The sequence below is a fragment of the Ovis canadensis genome, chromosome X, assembly GCF_042477335.2.
Source record: "Ovis canadensis isolate MfBH-ARS-UI-01 breed Bighorn chromosome X, ARS-UI_OviCan_v2, whole genome shotgun sequence".
NCBI lineage: Eukaryota > Metazoa > Chordata > Mammalia > Artiodactyla > Bovidae > Ovis > Ovis canadensis.
In genome coordinates this window covers 112,257,243-112,278,492 of record NC_091727.1, presented here as the reverse complement: position 1 = coordinate 112,278,492, position 21,250 = coordinate 112,257,243, and the positions used below count along the sequence as shown (strand labels likewise).

Sequence of the window (21,250 nt, the reverse complement as noted above, 5' to 3'; positions counted from 1 at the left end):
ATCTCACATGCTAGTAGAGTAATGCTTAAACTTCTCCAAACCAGGCTTCGGCAAGTTCACTTCTGTGAACTTCCAGATGTTCAAGCCGGTTTTACAAAAGGCAGAAGAACCAGAGATCAAATTGCCAACATCTGCTGGATCATTGAAAAAGCAAGAGAGTTCCAGTAAAACATCTATTTCTGCTTTATTGACTATGCCAAAGCCATTGACTGTGTGGATCACAATAAACTGTGGAAAATTCTGAAAGAGATGGGAATACCAGACAACCTGACTTGCCTCCTGAGAAATCTGTATGCAGGTCAGGAAGCAACAGTTAGAACTGGACATGGAACAAAAGACTGGTTCCAAATAAGAAAAGGGGTACATCAAGGCTGTATATTGTCACCCTACTTATTTAACATATGCAGAGTACATCATGAGAGACTCTGGGCTGGAGGAAGCACAGGCTGGAATCAAGATTGCCAGGAGAAATATCAATAACCTCAGATATACAGATGACACCACCCTTATGGCAGAAAGTGAAGAGGAACTAAAAAGCCTCTTGATGAAAGTGAAAGAGGAGAGGGAAAAAAATGGCTTAAAGCTCAACATTCAGAAAATGGAGACCATGGCATCCAGTCCCATCAGTTCATGGCGAACAGATGGAGAAACAGTGGAAACAGTGGCTGACTTTATTTTTCTGGGCTCCAAAATCACTGCAGATGGTGATTGCAGCCATGAAATTAAAAGACGCTTAATCCTTGGAAGGAAAGTTATGACCAACCTAGACAGCATATTCAAAAGCAAAGACGTTACTTTGCCAACAAAGGTCCGTCTAGTTAGGGCTATGATTTTTCCAGTGGTCATGTATGGATATGAGAGTTGGACTCTAAAGAAAGCTGAGTGCAGAAGAATTGATACTTTTGAACTGTAGTGTTGGAGAAGACTCTTGACAGTCCCTTGGACTGCAAGGAGATCCAACCAGTCCATCCTAAAGGAGACCAGTCCTGGGTGTTCACTGAAAGGACTGATGCTGAAGCTGAAACTCCAATACTTCGGCCATCTCATGTGAAGAGCTAACTCATTGGAAAAGTCCCTGATGCTGAGAAAGATTGAGGGCAGGAGGAGAAGGGGACAACAGAGGATGAGATGCTTGGATGGCATCACTGACTCAATGGCCATGGGTTTGTGTGGACTCCGGGAGTTGGTGATGGACAGGGAGGCCTGGCATGCTGCTGTTTATGGGGTTGCAAAGAGTCAGACACGACTGAGTGACTGAACTGAACTGAACTGAACATTCCTATGGGAGAGATAATCCAGGGCTCCAGTTGTTGTGGTAGGTATTAAATGAAATAATTTATGTAAAGCACTTAGCATAGTACCTGTCTTACTAATACATTCAGTAAATAACAGTCCACTAGACGACATCTCTAAGCAGTGAGTACAAGACTATAAATTGAGGTACCAAAGAAAACATGAAACAGTAAATTTGTCTATTATTTAAAAATTATGTTTATACATACTGATAAGCAATTTTATATAAATGTAAATATGTAATCATACCATATATGTTGGGTTTGGAGGGTATTTATGTCTTTCCTTTTTGCTTGCCCCATCCCTATCTCTTTCTCCTTCCTCCATATCATCTCCCTTTCATATTATTATCATCGTATCATCATCCACCACACACAAGTAAACTCCAGATACCTCATACTAAAATACTAGTATACATCTGCATTGCATTAATCCATTAAATCTCTCTTACATCTCCTCAAGAAAGTATAAAATATACGGGCATAGTATTTTGCGTATATCATATTTAAATAAGCAGACAAAAATCAAGTACGCCTTCTTGGATTTTTTTTTTAATTGTGGGAAGTCCTCTGCCTACTACTGGAAGTCCTGGGAGGGGGTGAAAGCACTCTTTTAAACACTTCACTTAGACCTAATAAAGAAGCAGCTGGTCAGTATATTAACCTCAATCATCTAACCTGCACGGTTAGAAGGAAGTTTGACCATTCTCTGAAAGAATCCTGATTCCAGGACCTCGCTGAGGTTGTTAAGTTGCAGCCTCCTTAGGTATATTTATGGGGGGAGGCGGGGTCTGCAATGCTAAATGTTTTCTTTCTGCTCAGTTCTATTAGGTGCCTGACAGTTGTGCACAGTGAGGTGAAAGCTGCCCAGGAGAGAGAGTGGCACTTGACTATGTTTTCCCCTGCCCTAGCCCCCAAATGTTCTAAAGGCTTCTGTCAAGAGGCCAGGCTGCACAATTGTAAGCAGAGTCCAATGTGTCAGTGTTAGTTGTTGTTCAGTTGCTCAGTTGTGTTTGACTCTTTGTGACCCTATGGACTGCAGCACATCAGGCTTCCCTGTCCTTCACTATCTCCTGAAGTTTGCTCACACCCATGTCCATTGAGTCAGTGATGTTGTCCAACCATCTCATCTTCTGTTGTCCCCTACTCTTCCTGCCCTCAATCTTCCCCAGCATCAGGGTCTTTCCAGTGAGATGGCTCTTCACATCAGATAGCCAAAATATTGGAGCTTCAGCTTCAGCATCAGTCCTTCCAATGAATATTCAGGGTTGATTTCCTTTACGATTGACTACTTTGATCTCCTTGCTGACCAAGGACCTCTCAAGAGACTTTTCCAGAACCACAGTTCAAAAGCATCAATTCTTTGGCACTCAGTAAATATGGTCCAACTCACATCTGTACATGACTACTGGAAAAACCATAGCTTTGACTATAGGTCAATGTTAGACCTATTGACAAAGGAGTGCTGATAGTTTGTTGTTGTTGTTGTTGTTGTGTATGATACTTTTTTTCAGTTTTTTTAAATAAATTTATTTATTTTAATTGCAGGTTAACTACTTTACAATATTGTATTGGTTTTGCCACACATCAACATGGATCCACCACAGATATACACGTGTTCCCCATCCTGAACCCCCTCCCTCCTCCCTCCCCGTACCATCCCTCTGGGTCATCTCAGTGCACCGGCCCCAAGCATCCAGTATCATGCATCAAGCCTGGACTGGCAATTCATTTCATATATGATATTATACATGTTTCAATGCCATTACCCCAAATCATCCCAGCCTCTCCCTCTCCCACAGAGTCCAAAAGACCGTTCTGTACATCTGTGTTTCATTTGTTGTCTCGCATACAGGGTTATCATTACCATCTTTCTAAATTCCATATATGCATTAGTATACTGTATTGTTTTTTTTTTCTTTCTGGCTTGCTTCACTCTGTATAATAGGCTCCAGTTTCATCCACCTCATTAGAATTGATTCAAATGTATTCCTTTTAATGGCTGAATAATACTCCATTGTGTATATGTACCACAGCTTTCTTATCCATTCATCTGCTGATGGACATTTAGGTTGCTTCCATGTCCTGGCTATTATAAACAGTGCTGCAATGAACATTGGGGTACATGTGTCTCTTTCAATTCTGGTTTCCTCGGTGTCTATGCCCAGCAGTGGGATCGCTGGGTCATAAGGCAGTTTTATTTCCAGTTTTTTAAGGAATCTCCACACTGTTCTCCATAGTGGCTGTACTAGTTTGCATTCCCACCAACAGTGTCAGAGGGTTCCCTTTTCTTCACACCCTCTCCAGCATGTATTGCTTGTAGACTTGTGGGTCACAGCCATTCTTACTGACATGAAACGGTACCTCATTGTGGTTTTGATTTGCATTTCTCTGAAAATGAGTGATGTTGAGCATCTTTTCATGTGTTTGTTAGCCATCTGTATGTCTTCTTTGGAGAAATGTCTATTTAGTTCTTTGGTCCATTTTTTGATGGGGTCATTTATTTTTCTGGAATTGAGCTGCATAAGTTGCTTGTATATTTTTGAGGTTAGTTGTTTGTCCGTTGCTTCATTTGCTATTATTTTCTCCCATTCTGAAGGCTGTCTTTTCACCTTGCTTACAGTTTCCTTTATTGTGCAGAAGCTTTTAAGTTTAATTAGGTCCCGTTTGTTTATTCTTGCTTTTATTTCCAATAATCTGGGAGATGAGTCATAGAGGATCCTACTGTGATGTATGTCGAAGAGTGTTTTGCCTATGTTCTCCTCTAGGAATTTTATAGTTTCTGGCCTTACGTTTAGATCTTTAATCCATTTTGAGTTTATTTTTGTGTATGCTGTTAGAAAGTGCCCTAGTTTCATTCTTTTGCAAGTGGTTAACCAGTTTTCCTAGAACCACTTGTTAAAGAGATTGTCTTTTCTCCATTATATATTCTTGCCTCCTTTGTCAAAGATAAGGTGTCCATAGGTGTGTGGATTTATCTCTGGACTTTATTTTGTTCCATTGATCTATATTTCTGTCTTTGTGCCAGTACCATACTGTCTTGATGACTGTGGCTTTGTAGTAGAGCCCAAAGTTAGGCAGGTTGATTCCTCCAGTTCCATTCTTTCTCCAGATTGCTTTGGTTATTCAATGTTTTTTGTATTTCAATACAAATTGTGAAATTATTTGTTCTAGCTCTGTGAAAAATACCATTGGTAGCTTGATAAGGATTGCATTGAATCTATAAATTGCTTTGGGTAGTATACTCATTTTCACTATATTGATTCTTCCAATCCATGAACATGGTATATTTCTCCATCTATTAGTGTCCTCTTTGATTTCTTTTAAAAATTTTCTATCTTAACAAATTTTCAGTATGTTTATTTGTTCCATGATTTATTTTCTCATGATTTTTAAAATTTTATTTTGAGATAATTTTAGATTCACAAGTAATGGTAAGAAATAACACAGAGATTCAGTCTATACTTTACCCGGTTTGCTCCAATGAGAAACTCTAGTAGCATATCAGTACCAGAATATTGGCATTGATATTGATGATTTTTTTTTGAGAGATAGTGATGATTTAGAACATTTCCATCACTACAGTGATACCTACTGCAGCCCTGTTATGGACACAGACACTTCACTCCCAACTCTCACTTCATTTAATGCTTGGTAACTAATTTGTCTATTTCTATAAATTGGCCATTTCAAAAATGTTATATAAATGGAACCATACAGTTTTTAAACTTTTGACATTTGTTTTCTTCACTCAACATAATTCCCCTAAGACTCTTCCTTTACATGTATATATATATATATATATATATATATATATATATATATATATATATGGTTGAGTTCTTTGCTGTCTGGCTGAAACTATCAGAACATTGCTAATCAGCTATACTCCAATACAAAATAAAAAGTTAAAAAACTAAACCTTTTCCACCTAAACATTGTTCATTGTTCCCTTATTCTGAAACACATAAAAATATTTAAAAATTTTTTCAATATAAAATTCAACTTCTAAAAATGATTCATTCAAGTTAGAGCATGTATCAGTAGTCTATTCTTTTTGTACTGCTGAGTCATTATCCATGATATAGATGGACTACAGTTTGTTTAACCATCCATCTCATGAAGGGCAATATCTAATCCATGTTGTTTCCAGACTTTGTCTATTATAAATAGAGCCAAAGTCTGGAAAAAAAACATGGATTAAAACATTTGGTGTGTGTATTTCTATGTTCTTTGTTCTGTTTGTTGTGTCTGTAGCTCTGCTAATATCAAACTATCTTGATTACTGTAGATATGTAGAGTGATTCCTCTTACTTTTCTCTTGTATTCAAGATTGTTTTATAGGGACTGTGCCTTTCCGTATAGATTTTGGAACAAGTTTATTTATGTCTCCAAAATACCTTGCTGAGATTTTGATAGAAATTGCATTAAAACTACAGATAAGTTTCTGGAGTATTCATATCTGTACTATGTTGTGTCTTCAAAAATATAAACATATCATATACCTAGATCTTAACTGATTTCATGCATTAGTATTTTGTCTTTTTAACCATACATCCTATACATATTTTGATAAGTTTATATGTAAATATTTCATTTTATCTTTATGATTTTAAATGGTACTGTGTTCTTAATTTTGGTCTGTATATGCTAGTTGTTGGTATACATAAATATAACCAAATTCTGAGAATCCTACAACCTTGTTGAATTCAATTATCAGTTCTAGGAATTTCTACATACACAATCATTTCATCTGCAAATAGGAACACATTTATTTACTTATTTCCAATTTTTAGGCCTTTTATTTATCTTTCCTTATTAAACTGGGTAGAAATTCTAATACTATACTGGATTAAAGTGGTGAAACCAGAAACCCTTGCCTTGTTTCTTTTCTTAGAGGTAAAGCATCTAGCTTCTCATCTTTCGATAGGATGCTTGTTGTAGGTTTTTATAAATATTCTTTACTCAGTTGAAGATCTTTTCTATTCCAAGTTTGCTGAGAGTTTTTGTCATAAATAGGGTTGGATTTGGTCAACTGTTTTTTTTTTTTTTTCTGTCAGTTGATATGATTATATGGGTTTTTTTTTTCATTGTACTTTTGATACGTTGGTTTGCACAGATTTTCTGATGTCAAACTAGACTTGCATAACTAGAGTAAATCCAACTTGATCATGGAGTCACTCTTGTTTGGCACTTACAAATTTAGGATTGTAATGCTTTCTTTGTGGATTGATCCTTCTAGCATTATATAATGACTCTCTTTGTCTTTAGTAATTTTCTCAACACTGAAGTTCACTTTTTCTGATGTTAATATAGCTTCTCCTATTTTTTATGACTAATGCTTGTATTATTTTTCCATCCTTTTATTTTCAATCTATTGATGTCATGTTTGAAGGGAGTTACTTTTAGAAAACATATTTTTGAATCATGTTTTCTTTTTAATTCATTCTGCCAATCTTTGTCTTTTGATTAATGTATTTAGCATTACTATAAAGGAAGCTAGTATAGGGGACGGAATTCCAGATGAGCTATTTAAAATCCTAACAGACAATATTGTTTAAGTGTTGTCAGCAAATTTGGAAAACTCAGCAGTGGCCATGGGACTGGGAAAGGTCAGTTTTCATTTCAATCCCAAAGAAGCACAATGTCAAAGAATGTTCAAACTTCCACACAATTATGCTCATTTCACATGCTAGGAAGGTAATGCTCAAAACTCTTCAAGCTAGGCTTCAGCAGTACATAAACCGAGAACTTCCAGATGTACAAGCTGGATTTTGAAGAGGCAGAGGAACCAGAGATCAAATTGCCAACATTTTTTGGATCATGGAGAAGGCAAAGGAGCTCTTACTACTGCTTCACTGACTACACTAAAGCCTTTACTGTGTGGATCACAACAAATTGTAGAAAATTCTTAAAGAGATGGGAGTACCAGACCACATTACCTGTCTCCTGAGAAACCTGCATGTAGGTCAAGAAACATCAGTTAGAACTGGACTTGGAACAATGGACTGGTTCCAAATTGGAAAAGGAGTTATGACAAGGCTGTATATTGTCACCCTGTTTGTTTAACTTATATGCAGAGTAAATCATGCAAAATGCTGGGCTGGATAAATCACAAGCTGGAATCAAGGGAGGGAGGGAAGTGGGAAAATGGAGGGGGGAGGGAGGGAAGAAATATCAACATCTTCAGACATGCACATGATACCACTCTAATGGCAGAAAGTGAAGAGGACTAAAGAGCCTCTTGATGAGAGTGAAATGGCTGATTTGAAACTCAGCATTCAAAAAACTAAGATCATGGCATCTGGTCCCATCACTTTATGGCAAATAGAAGGAGAAAAAGTATAAACAGTAACAGATTTTATTTTCTTGAGGTCCAAAATCACTGCAGATGGTGTCTGCAGCCATGAAATTAAAAGATGCTTGCTCCTTGGAAGGAAACCTATGACAAACCTAGATAGCATATTAAAAAACAGAGACATTACTTTGCCAACAAAGGTCCTTCTAGTCAAAACTATGTTGTTGTTTTTTTCCAGTAGTCACATATGGATGTGAGAGTTGGCCCATAAAGAGAGCACCGAAGAATTTATGTTTTTGAACTGTGCTGCTAGAGAATACTCTTGAGAGTCTCTTGGACAGCAAGGAGATCAAACCAGTCAATCCTAAAGGAAATCAACCCTGAATATTCATTGGAAGGACTGAAACTGAGCTGAAGTTCTAGTACTCTTTCCACCTGCTATAAAGAGCTGACTGATTGGAAAAGGGCCTGATGCTGGGAAAGATTGAGGGCAGGAAGAGAAGAGGTCTGCAGAGGATGAGATGGTTAGATAGCAACACAAACTCAATGGATATGAACTTGAGCAAACTCTGGGAGACAGTGGAGGGCAGAGGAGCCTGGAGTTTTGCAGTCTACAGGATCGCAAAGAGTAGTACACAACTTAGGGACTGAAGAACAACAACGTGTATATTTATTAAGCTGCCTCTACCATTATCACATACACTAAAAGTTTGTGAACCTGTTCTCTACACTCTCTGTGCCATTTCATACATGGTTATTTCTTTCAAAAATGTTCTTTCCCCGCACCCACACCTGTAGATACAAAAATGCAGCTATCTCTATGAAGTAGTCCCTGCTTTCATTTCACCACCACCAGCCATTGCAAGGGACATGTGTTGCTATGAGATGAATAATATGGGGGAAATAATCAGAACTGGGGTGTAGGGGAGTGTTGGGGAACACTGGAATGCAGCAGCTAGACTACAGTGGTAGAAAGGACCCATGGTTTGTACTTGGAACTTGTGCATTTGAGCTAATATTGAAAAAAAAAAAAGTGAGGGGAGCAGGGTGAAAAATAAACAGGGCAGGGTAAAGGAGAAGGAAGCAGCAACAGAGTAGCTCCCATGGACTCCCCTGATAAGTCAGAAAAGCAAATCCATCTCCCCGTGTATCCTCCCTCCTCACAAGCATCAGGTGTATTAATACTTCTGTTAGGAGGAGGGGTGTTTGTGCAGAATGGCTACCAACCACCAGCCTCCAGACGCCATGTTTTCAACTGTGTTAATTAAATGAGCCTGCCAAGGGACTGGTCGGTCTGATGAGGCCAAGAAAATCATGGAACACCCACCTCCTAAGAACAAGCCTTCGCTCTGAACACTTATACTCTCATTTGTGCTTGTGGTTGCCTCCATCCCGAAAGCTCTTTATCCCAATGTTTGCTTGTGAAAACCTTGCCCATCCCTCAGGACCTCTCCCCAAAGCCCCAGGGGACTCTGCCGAAGCACCTGCCTCTGGAACTGAGAGTTGAGAACAGCACCTAAGTGCAGGAAGGAAGCTGCCCCTCCCCTTGACTATTCCTCTCCACGTTTTCAGGCTCTGAGTTACAATGCAAGCCTGCACCTCCAACCTAAACACACACGCACATATATTTGGTTGAGTCTGTCTAGGTTCAAGCAGAGGCTGATTGGCTGCTGTCCGATGGGTGGCAAAATACCCCGTATTATTTAGTGGGGATTCAGGACAGACCCACTTGGCCAGCTTGGGGTCCTGGAGCCAGGCCCCCAGCACATTCCAGGCTCATCTCACCGAACCCCACAGGCGAAGTGCCCTCCCACGCACCAGCCCCCCAGCTGGCTCCTCCCCCCGCCTTCTCCCCCGCCCCCTTGGGAATTCAGGAGCGCAGGTTCTGGATGAATTTCCCCCCCTCCAGGCTCCATTCACCCCTCCTTCCTGCCCTCTTTCGACCCCTCCCAGCCCGGAGCGTGCTACCCGGCCTCCCACCTCCGCCCCTCCCGCCGCCTCCACCCCCTTGCTCTCAGCCCCCGCATTGCCCTCGTCCCAAGTCGACTTCGCTCCCGCAGCCCTCGCCACCGGCCGCACTTCCCGCCCTCGCCTGGAGCCGCGTCACCGCCGCCCTCGCTGCAGCGCGCCGCCCACGCTCCGCTCGCCCGTCCGCGTCTCCTCGCCCGGCTTGCCAGCCCTGTCTTCCCACGCCGCCACCCACCCGCCGCCCGGCATGGCCCCGCAGCAAACAGGTAATAAGAAACGGGAAGAGCCCGCGCCCCAGGAGGCTGCAGAAGGCTCGTCGTCGCCGAGCTCGTCGTCGCCGGGCTCGGCGGCGGTGCACGCAGACGGCCCGCAGCCGCCCAAGAAGCCCAAGCGGATGGTGGTGCGGCGCTCACTGGTGAACTACCTGAAGGGGCGCGAGGTGGGTGCGCAGGGCCGCGCCGGGCTCTCCGGCTTCGATGGCGAGCTGTGTGGCTTCGCGGTGCGGAAGCTGCCAGAGCTGCTGCGGGAGCGCGAACTGTCCTTGGGCACCATCGACAAGGTGTTCGCATCGCAGTGGCTGAACGCCAGGCAGGTGGTGTGCGGTACCAAGTGCAACACGCTCTTCGTGGTGGACGTGCAGTCCAGCCACGTAACGCGCATCCCCCTCATGCGGGATCGTCGGCCCCCACCGGCCCACACCCAGCCGGGCTGTGGCATCCATGCCATCCACCTGAATCCCTCCAAGACGCTGCTGGCCACCGGGGGCGAGAACCCCAACAGCCTGGCCATATACCGGTTGCCAACGCTGGATCCCTTGTGCCTGGGTGACCGCCAAGGCCACAAAGACTGGATCTTCGCCATCGACTGGATGAGCGACACGGTGGTGGTGAGCGGCTCCCGCGATGGCACCTTGGGCGTCTGGAAGATAGACCCCGACGTATTCCGGAGCAGCATAGCCTGGCACAGTGATGCAGGGCTCCCCGTGTATGCCCACATCCGTCCCGCGGAAGTGGTGGATGTCCCCAGGGCCGGCACCAACCCAGGTAACTGCAAGGTGCGGGCTGTGGCCTTCAGCGCCAAGAGGCAGGAGCTGGGAGCCGTGACCATGGATGGCTACTTCCACCTGTGGAAAGCCCAGAATACCCTGTCCAGGCTGCTGTCCATCAGGCTGCCTTACTGCCGAGAGAACGTGTGCCTGACCTACTGCAATGAGTTGTCCCTGTACGCGGTGGGATCCCAGTCCCATGTCTCTTTCCTGGATCTGCGCCAGGGTCACCAGAGCGTAAGGCACCTCTGCTCCCGCGAGGGCGGCACGGGTGTGCGCTCCCTGAGCTTCTATGAGCACATCATCACCGTGGGCACCGGCCACGGCTCTCTGCTCTTCTATGACATCCGTGCGCAGAAGTTCCTGGAGGAGAAGGTCTTGGACAGCCAGCACTCCTCTCCGCGGCCCACAGGGAGGAGGTTCAGGCTGATTTGTGGCAGAGGCTGGCTCAACCAAGATGACCTGCAGATGAACTACTTCGGTGCCTTCGGCGACTTGCCCAATGCACTCTACACCCACTGCTACAACTGGCCAGAGATGAAGCTCTTCGTCGCTGGCGGCCCTCTTCCTTCAAGCCTCCGTGGAAACTATGCAGGCCTCTGGAGCTAAGGATGGCCGCCCTGTCCTCAAAGTGCCCAGATTTACCTTCCAGTCCCCTCCCACTTTTCTCCTTTGCTCTGTTTGTGCTTCTGAGTCTGTGTGGCTTTTTCTTTCAGATGAAAAAGATCCAGCTTACCTCTGCTTAGGGTATTAGGCGAAGAGAGATGGCGACCTAGAGAGTGAGTTACCCTTCAGTCAGTCAAAAGTTGACTTTAACACTTTTATACACCTGTCCAATAGTGTTGTTTTGAATTATACAAAAAAAATTTTAACCAATTCTTAGTTCTGTTCACTGTTTGAGTCGTTTACATATTCTCTCACTTTAATGCCTTGGTTTTACAATTCTGTATATTTTCTTTTTCTGTTACCAGTATTATGATAATACTGTTTTGGTCGTTTTTCATGGCAGATAGATGGTATATTGAGAGTATTTTTTTAAAAAGAGTTTGTACATGTGTTCTGGAAAGCTGGCTGTAGTATTATAATGTTCCAGTGGGAAGGTACATGTCAGTTTCTAGATTACCAGGTTTTGGAAGCATTCCATTTGCAAATTGTAATCTTCATGTTTGTAGTTTGTAAGTTGTTGGTGCTAAACATGCTGTTTAAAAATTTCATTCATTTTGAAAACAAGGTTGTCATACAATCTTGGGTTTTTTGGTACCAAAATCTCAATTGGTCAGAATACTTTAGGAATGCAAGGGTTCTGCTGATTGTTCAGAATTAATCTAAAAACCTATTTTCTCTTTTAAGTTTTCCTGACCTGTTGTTAAATAGATAACGGAATATATATTTTTTCACTTCTTGCCTTAGTAATATTAACACTTGTGAATATATTTAAATGTTTGTTGTTTAAGGTACTTGCACAGAGTTTCAGTGCCATCATTTAAAACAGATTCAATGTATAAAAATGTAGAATGTATCGTGGGCTGGGTAGAATGTATACTGATCCTGATCCAGGGTATAGAACTGGATATTTTTTATTTCACTGGTTTCAATACCAAATACTATACTTGAACATGCTTTAAAATTTCTAATTCTGCTTAACTAAGTCATAGGAAAAAAACCTCAAAGAAGGAAAATGAACCCAGTCTTTACTTCTGAAAAAGATTGTTAGTTTGTAAAGTTAAATTTGTTAAGATTTTATTTTGTCAACTTAAAGATTGTTAGTTTGTAAAGTTAAATTTGTTAAGATTTTATTTTGTCAACTTCAAAGATTCTTATCTAAAGTAGAATAAACAGATTATTAAAAAGTTATTGTGATGTTATGACTCTCAATACAGTAATGAGCGATTATCAAGGATACAGGATGTTTATTTTAAGAAGATGGGCCAGAAAGTAAAAGTAAATGCCATTAAGTTGAAGAAAAGTACTTTGGAGCATAGACAAATACAAAACATGTTTGTTAGGAAAACAGATTCTACTTCTCCATATGGGAGAATACTGGAAGTGAGAAGAGAGACTGGTCCTTCCTCACAACTGGCCAGGTTGTGCGGATCTTGCATTAGTGTTGTGGCATGTCTGTTTTTCCTTAAATGTTTCAGCATTCAGATGTTGCCTTGGTGTCCATTACATGCTGTTCAATTGAAAATCTGAACCAACTGAGTAATATAATGAGTGATTTTAGAAGTAAGTTAAGAAATACAGTGGGGAAAGGCAGTTTTTGTTTACAGAGAACAGGGTTATATAGTTGTTATATTGGAGAAGGAAATGGCAACCCACTCCAGTACTCTTGCCTGGAAAATTCCATGGATGGAGGAGCCTGGTAAGCTACAGTCCATGGGGTCGCAAAGAGTCAAACACGACTGTGACTTCACCTTCTTTCTTTCTATAGTTCCTTTTGGAGAAGGAAATGGCAACCTATTCCAGTGTTCTTGCCTAGAGAATCCCATGGACAGAGGGTCCTCGTGGGCTACCGTCTATGGGGTTGCAAACAGTCAGACACGACTAAGCAACTAACACACACATAGTTGTTATATGAGCTTCCCAGGTGATGCTAGTGGTGAAGAACTAGCTTGCCATTGCAGGAGAGGTAAGAGACGTGGGTTTGATCCCTGGGTTGGGAAGATCCCCTCGAGAAGGAAATGGCAACCCACTCCAGTATTGTTGCCTGAAGAATATCATGGACAGAGGAGCCTGGAAAGCTATAGTCCATGGGGTTGCAAACAAGCAAATCAGCATAGTTATTATATAGCAATAAAATGCATTTGTATCCATTTATGTGTCTCCAACTCAGCTGTAAATGTCTTAAGAACAGAGAATATAACTGTCATTTTTATATTCTCAAATTTCTACACTAATGCCTAGTAAAATATAGGCAATCAGTAAATATTTACTGAATGAATGTATTTGCCTCTAGAAACCTAAAGTTCAATGCATAAATACATAAAATTTTGACTGTTAAATAGTATGGAATCCTGTAGTATTTTCCTGTCTTTTTACCACAAGTGAAAGTCGCTCCATCATGTCTGACTCTGTTACCCGATGAAGTATACAGTCCATGGAATTCTCCAGGCTGGAATACTGGAGTGGGTAGGTGTTCCCTTCTGCAGGGAATCTTCCCAACCCAGGAATCAAACCAGGGTCTCCTGCATGGCAGGCGGATTCTTTACCAGCTGAGCTACCAGAGAAGTTTCCCCCTCCCCTGCTTTTTTTTTTTTTTACCATAACACTTACTCTAATTCATTTGAGACCATGGTGCTTATCCATTCATAAGCTTTCCATATGTGATACCAGAAGATAAAGGAAAATGTATATGTTTTAGATGCCATTGGAATTTAGTATTTTCACCTGCAGATACTTATATTTGAAGATTTCTTTAAAATACTTTGCTTTTTACAAAATTAAATTTTGAAAGGTCTTTTTTTGTAGGCAGTTTCTGTTTTTACCTTATGTGTATATATTTACTAAAAACTTCTTTAGATGTTACCCAAAAACTTCACCTAAATATTCACTGCCTGTCTTCTTGTAGGTTATAGGGTATTGTTGTGGTTCTTCATCATTGTTTGGGGATATTGGGTGAACATTTTCAGAGGAAATGACACTTTCTATGTGAGGTGATATTTTAAACAAATAGAAGGAACATCTCCCAATTTTTTTCTCTTGCTTAGCCCTTAACTTCATCACTGACTCACTCATTGTTCTCATGAGTTAGGGTGTTAACTCCTTCATGTCGGGTCACATGGCTAGCCCTTAAAAAACTAGATAGCCTAACTCTGTATTTATATTAGTAGAAGTTTAATTATTTTAAATATTTTCTAGTTCTGGGTAAATGTGATTTACCGGAGTACAATCAACTGTGTAATCTGTAAGGATGAAATAATTGAAAAGGTAACCTTGCCAGCATTTCAAGAAACACATACATACAGTTCACTTAAAACAAGGGAGTACATGGCTGTAAGTACAAATTACCTATCACTGTTGCCTGGGAAACATTAGTTAACTTATAACAATGCATAAAAAAGGTTAATTCCATTTATCCCTAACTACATATTCCTCCCCAAGCTTGTTGCCGACTCAGAACTATGTGTTCCTCCCCTTTGCTCTCTAGATGAGATAATTTCTAAATTTTCTTTAAAAAGGAGAATTTACTAATCAAGGATATCCACTGAAATAAATTGAGATGACTACTCTGGAAAAAATTCATCTGTTAAATACACTGTAGCTTAAATGATAAACAAAATCAAATTCTCTGGAGTTTGAATTTTTTATCTGATTGTACTGCATGTTGAACAAGTTGTCAAAAATTTTCCATTAATTGCCAATTTAGAGTCATATTACAAAGCAATTCGCAAAGCCCCCTGCCCCCATGGATGTTTTACTGACAGTTTCCTAATCTCTGCTTGGGTAACCCAACTATATTAAACATGTCACTATATGAGCTGCTCAGGGATGCAGTTCAGAGAGAACAACATGTACTTAAGTGAAAGCTGTTGCTGCTGCTGCTGCTGCTTAGTCACTTCAGTCCTGTCCTACTCTGTGTGACCCCATAGACGGCAGCCCACCAGGCTCTTCCATCCCTGGGATTCTTCTGGCAAGAACACTGGAGTGGGTTGCCATTTCTTTCTCCAATGCATGCATGCATGCTAAGTCGCTTCAGTTGTGTCTGACTCTATGCGACCCTACGGACAGCAGCCCACCAGGCTCCTCTGTCCACAGGATTCTCTAGGCAAGAATACTGGAGTGGGTTGCCATTTCCTTCTCCACTTAAGTGAAAGAAAGGCTGCAGAGTCCATAGGTGTTTAAGGGATGCTGTTTTAAGAGCTGCTGAAAAGGGTTGCCTGAAAGTATTTCCCCTTCTTGGCCGGCTACAAACCCAGAAACATTGAGCATTGGAAGGTGGCATCATTAAAAGACAGTATGTTTACAGGACGTTGCCATGACCCTCAAGTATCAACTCAGACCTGCAAAAACAATTTACTTCCAAAAACACCATTTTATCTGAGTGTTTTCTAATTAATCCATTCAGACACAAAAATGAGACCAACAACTAAACAGGACATCTGCCATAAAGGTTGATGATACAGCTGAGGTGAAAGATACCTAATTCACTAGTTGTAAAAATTCGCTAATGAAAAGAAAAGGTTAATAGAGTATTAAGGATATTTACTAAGTAAAATGAGAAAATGGGAAGAATAAGAATGAATTCTGCTAGAAAGGACATGAGGAGCTCCCAGAAGATAGAATACTAGAGCTGGGTCTGGAAAATAAAATAACAGTGGAGAGGGAATATTGGTTTGAAAGTATATTGTGATTGCCTGGAATGTACATACATACTAGAATGTTACAGTTGGACCTGGTACAATTTGAAATGTGTGTGTGGAGATTCTAGATAGGAATGTCTGGTTGTTAGTTAGAAATACAGTTCTGAAGCTTGTAAAATAAATTAAGGCTAGAGATACAGATGTGAGAATCATCACTATAGAAATGGTGCTTGAAAGAGACTGAGGGATATAGGATCTCAGAAGTTAGGTCGTCTGATTCTCATTCCAAAACTCACCCATATATATAGATGTACAGACCTATATGCATTACATGTCTGGTGGGCTTCCCAGGTGGCTTAGTGGTAAGGAATCCACCTGCCAATGCAAGAGATGTGAGTTCTATCCCTTGCTCAGGAAGATACCTTGGAGTAGGAAATGGAAAGCCACTCTAGTATTCTTGCCTGGAAAATCCCATGGACAGAGGAGCCTAGCGGGCCACAGTCCATGGGGTCACAGAGTCAAACACAACTGATTGTGTGCGCATGCACATGCACACACACACACACACACACAGATGTCTGGCACATAGTAGGCAATTAATTGCTTGTAAATGGATGGCCAATGAATGTTTGTTTTGTGGATATTAAACACTACTTAATGCCCCCCCAAAGTAACATTTCATCATTTCACTTGGTAATGATCAATTTTTAAATTTCCCTAGTGCAATCATAATAACCAAAGATGATCAGGGAAATCTACCAAAGGTTGCTGTTTTAAGTAAAGAAAAATCTATATATCAGTTAGACGTTTTTATGTCCTTTGTAGAATGTAGGTCATTCTACAGTTGGGCAAGAAGAAAACTAAATATTGATGATACTTTCTGTACAAATGACTTTTTTGTTTTTCCATTTTGGATGTACAGTTCACTGAAGCAAACACATTGATGATGTCAATGAGAGTTATGGTGCTATTTTCACCTTTTCTAGTGCCATTATTGTGCCCTTCTCTGTTTCAACCTACGACATTAATGTTTCATATTGATTAAATTTTAACATCTAAATTGCCGTTTTATGTTACACACAAATGATAAACTTGAATATTCCAGTCAGAGGGCAGCAAATTTAGTTTCCTCTAAGCTCCTAGTAAATTCATCAAATAATATCCCCCACACCTTAGATATGGTTCATTGTTTTTCCTCCTTCCTTACTAACCCAGAGATACAGGATTGAGTGTGATTTTTGTTTTTGAATTATGCCATGTATGACTAAAAGTAGACGCTGCTTTACACAATAGAAGGCATTCCTGGACTTATGTACATGAAGCACATTTTTAAAAATGGAATCACAGATTCCCTCATTGATTTACATTATAATTTTAGAAGTGTCATCTTGATTATGGATTGATTTCCAATTGACAGTGGTTTCTAACATGTTGCCACTGCCTCCACCTCTGAGACAAGTACTTTAAGTCCTCAAATAAACGCTAAGTGATGTAATGGAACCCCCTATTTCAAAGAATATTAAAGCATACTTTCAGAATTGATAAATTAAGTCATTTCATTTGTGTAGAAAATAGGGTTTCTTAAAATAGGACATCCTGTAATTTGATTTGCTCTGTATACATTTATCACCAGCCAGAGAAAATTCTACATTTTTATATGTTATGCCTAACAGCTTTCTTCTTCCTTTTTCTCTGGTCTTTCTTTATGAATATTGCCCTAAGCAAAGGTGTTTGGCTTATTGAAACTCCCAGGGGATGATAAATAATGCTTTTTTTTTTCATTACTACTTTAAACTTTTAAAAACTTTGGGTATTTAAGCCAGTTTTTTAAAAGATGGCTTCAGCAGCATCGTGTGAAGACTGACTGTGGCTCCAGAAATAATAATATAAAATGTTTCCTTAGTTGCCTTCTTAATGATCAGGGCTTTTTTTAAATTATTTTTTTCCACTGTGTTAAAACACACACAACATACAATTTATCATCTTACACATTTTTAAGTGTACAGTTCAGTACTGTTAAGTATATTTGCATTGTGCAACTAATCTCCAGGACTTTGACATCTTGCAAAACTGAAACTCTATACATACTAAACAAAACTTTTCCATTCCTACCTCCCCACCAACTCCTGGCAAATGCCATTCTACTTTCTCTCTGAGTTTGACTATTCTAGCTACCTCATATAAGTAGAATCAAACAATATTTACCTTTTTTGTAGCTAACTTATTTCACTTAATAAAATTTCCTTAAGATTCATCCATGTTGTATCATGTCAACATTTTCTTCCTTTTAAACACTAAATGGTATTCCATTGTCTGTATATACTACATTGTACTTATCCATCCATTTGTTGATGGACACTGGATGTACTCTTAGCTGTTGTGAATAATGCTGCTATGAACGTAAGTGTGCATATACCTCTTCTAGACTCTGCTTTCAGCTATTTTGGATAAATGCCAAAAATGCAAATGCTGAATCTTATGGTAATTCTGTTTTTTATTTCTGTTTTCCATAGTAGCTATACCATTTTACATTCCCACTAACAGTGCACAAGAGTTCCAATTTCTCCATAGCTTCAACATTTATTTTCTTTTTTTTTTTTTTCCTTTGACAGTGACAACTTCATGGGGTGTGCAGTGTCAGGGGCTGTTTTTAAACTCGTTTCAATTTATAATTGATTATACATACATGCCAGCCCAACCCTTAAGTATTCATAGTATGCTACATGTGGAACAGAATTTAAACCTATGATTATTATGGGGAGAAATCATAATGAGTTAGGGGCAAGCGAGTTTTGAAATACATCAAACATATAGAAAATCTGTTTTCTTTACATATTTTTCTTTAAAAGGTGTACTAGGTTGGATAATTTGAAATTTAGAGTTTGAATTACCACTTGAAAAAATTCTCAATACATTTAATTGCTAATTTATTTATTTGAAGACATCTAATGTTCCTAACTAGAGGTAAGGGAAAAGTTATACCTTAATTGTTATCCTTGGTGTATTTTCAAAGGAAATACCTATAGTAAAATTTAATTTCAGAAGTAACTAGTAATTATATTCTGCCCAATGATATAAGTTTCTTACAATTGACTTTAGCATAAAGTTTCTTAGGAGTGTCTTGGGAAATAAAGTGAGTTATAAATAGAGGAAATGTCACTTTCAGTGGCAGTTGATCGAGCAAAACATCATAGAAAGTTTCAACACCTGAAACAAATTTTAAACTCAGAGAGTACTCCTAGAATATCTGTTTTAAATAATGGATGAAACATACTACCTCTTGCTATCCAGTCTGCTTTACAGGTCAGATTACATAACCAAAGAGAAGCTATTGAACCTCTCAGTAAATAACTGAATATTTTCAGAAAGTAACTATTCTAAAATAGGCATCTTAAAACCTTGTGTATTTGGAAAGATCTAGTCTCATTCTATACCCTTAAAAATTTGCTGCTTTTATTATCAGAAAAATATATTGAAATATATAAAGGTGGAATGCAAAGAAATTTTTAATCTCTTCGATTGGCTGTCTATATTTACAAATTTTGCAACGTTTCAAATGGTTAGCAGTTTTTCCTGTTTTAAAGATCTCTTTAAAGCCAATCCCCAAATTTTATATTTTATCACACTTTACTCTCACTACTGATTTACTCATATATTTCTAATATTGCAAGCATTTTGCAAAACCATGTTTTAAATGTTAAATTTTTACTCTTCAATAAAGTGCATGGCATAATAAATGCCTGATATATTTTAAACAAATTGATTTGTAAATGAGATTTATTTGGCTTTCTTGATGGTTAGGAGCATCTCACTTCATTATAAATGAGAACTGTAACATGTGTGTGTGTGTATATATATATATATATATATATATATATAAAATGGAGTTTGATATTTTTCATATACACTCTTCTAGATATTCTTGTTAAGATTCTTTTTACCTTCAAGACTTGGTATATTGGATTAAGAGATGGAATTCTCCTTAGTATATTCTAATTAGTGGGTGCTAGACATTCTTTTGATTCACTGTAATGGACCATGCACAAGCATGCCGGCTACTGCGACGGACTGCACAGAAGCATGGCCTAGAGGAGCTACCCCTTGCCCAAGTCAGGGGCAGCTACCTAGAGTGCCAGGCTGTGTCAGCACAGGAGGGGCCTAGAGGAGCTACCCCACGCCCAAGGTCAGGGCGGTGGTCAAGAGGAGCGAGGTCAGGGCAGCAGCCGAAAGGAGCTACCCCACGTCCAAGGAGCAGTGGCTACATGGGCACAGGAGGGCCGAGAGAGCTACTCCACGTTCGAGGTCAAGAGGGGTGGCTGTGAGGAGATACCCCTCATCCGAGGTAAGGAGCAGCAGCTCCGCTTTGCTGGAGCAGCCGTGAAGAGATACCCCACATCCAAGGTAAGAGAAACCCAAGTAAGATGGTAGGTGTTGTGAGAGGGCATCAGAGGGCAGACACACTGAAACCATACTCACAGCAAACTAGTCAATCTGATCACACGGACCACAGCCTGTCTAACTCAATGAAACTAAGCCATGTCGTGTGGGACCACCCAAGACGGGAGGGTCATGGTGGAGAGGTCTGACAGAATGTAGTCCACTGGAGAAGGGAATGGCAAACCACTTCAGTATTCTTGCCTTGAGAACCCCAGGAACACTATGATAAGGAAAAATGATAGGATACTGAAAGGGGAACTCCCTAGGTCAGTAGGTGCCCAATATGCTACTGGAGATCAGTGAAGAAATAACTCCAGAGAGAATGAAAGGATGGGGCCAAAACAAAAACAGTACCCAGCTGTGGATGTGACTGGTGATAAAAGCAAGGTCCAATGCTGTAAAGAGCAATATTGCAAAGGAACGTGGAATGTCAGGTCTATGAATTAAGGCAAATTGGTAGAGGTCAAACAGGAGATGGCAAGAGTGAACATTGACATTCTAGGAATCAGCGAACTAAAATGGACTGGAATGGGTGAATTTAACTCAGACAACCATTATATCTACTACTGTGGGCAAGAATCCCTTAGAAGAAATGGAGTAGCCAGCATGGTCAACAAAAGAGTCCAAAATGCAGTTCTTAGAAGCAATCTCAAAAACAACAGAATGATCTCTGTTTGTTTCCAAGGTAAACCATTCAATATCACGGTAATCCAAGCCTATGCTCCAACCAGTAATGCTGAAAAAGCTGAATTTGAACAGTTCTATGAAAACCTACAAGACCTTTTAGAACTAACATCCAAAAAAGATGTCCTTTTCATTATAGGGGACTGGAATGCAAAAGTAGGAAGTCATGAAACACCTGGAATAACAGGCAAATTTGGCCTTGGAGTACAAAATGAAGCAGGGTAAA

At 40.1% G+C, this 21,250-nt stretch overlaps 1 protein-coding gene across 1 annotated transcript; it reads left to right on the top strand.

The window, feature by feature from the left end:
• The first annotated feature begins 9,802 nt into the window (after positions 1-9,802).
• LOC138930034 (DDB1- and CUL4-associated factor 12-like protein 2) lies at positions 9,803-11,212 on the top strand. Its single transcript, XM_070289654.1, has one exon. It carries the CDS (start codon positions 9,806-9,808, stop codon positions 11,210-11,212), a length of 1,407 nt encoding a protein of 468 aa, XP_070145755.1. The 5' UTR covers positions 9,803-9,805.
• Positions 11,213-21,250: the final 10,038 nt, after the last annotated feature.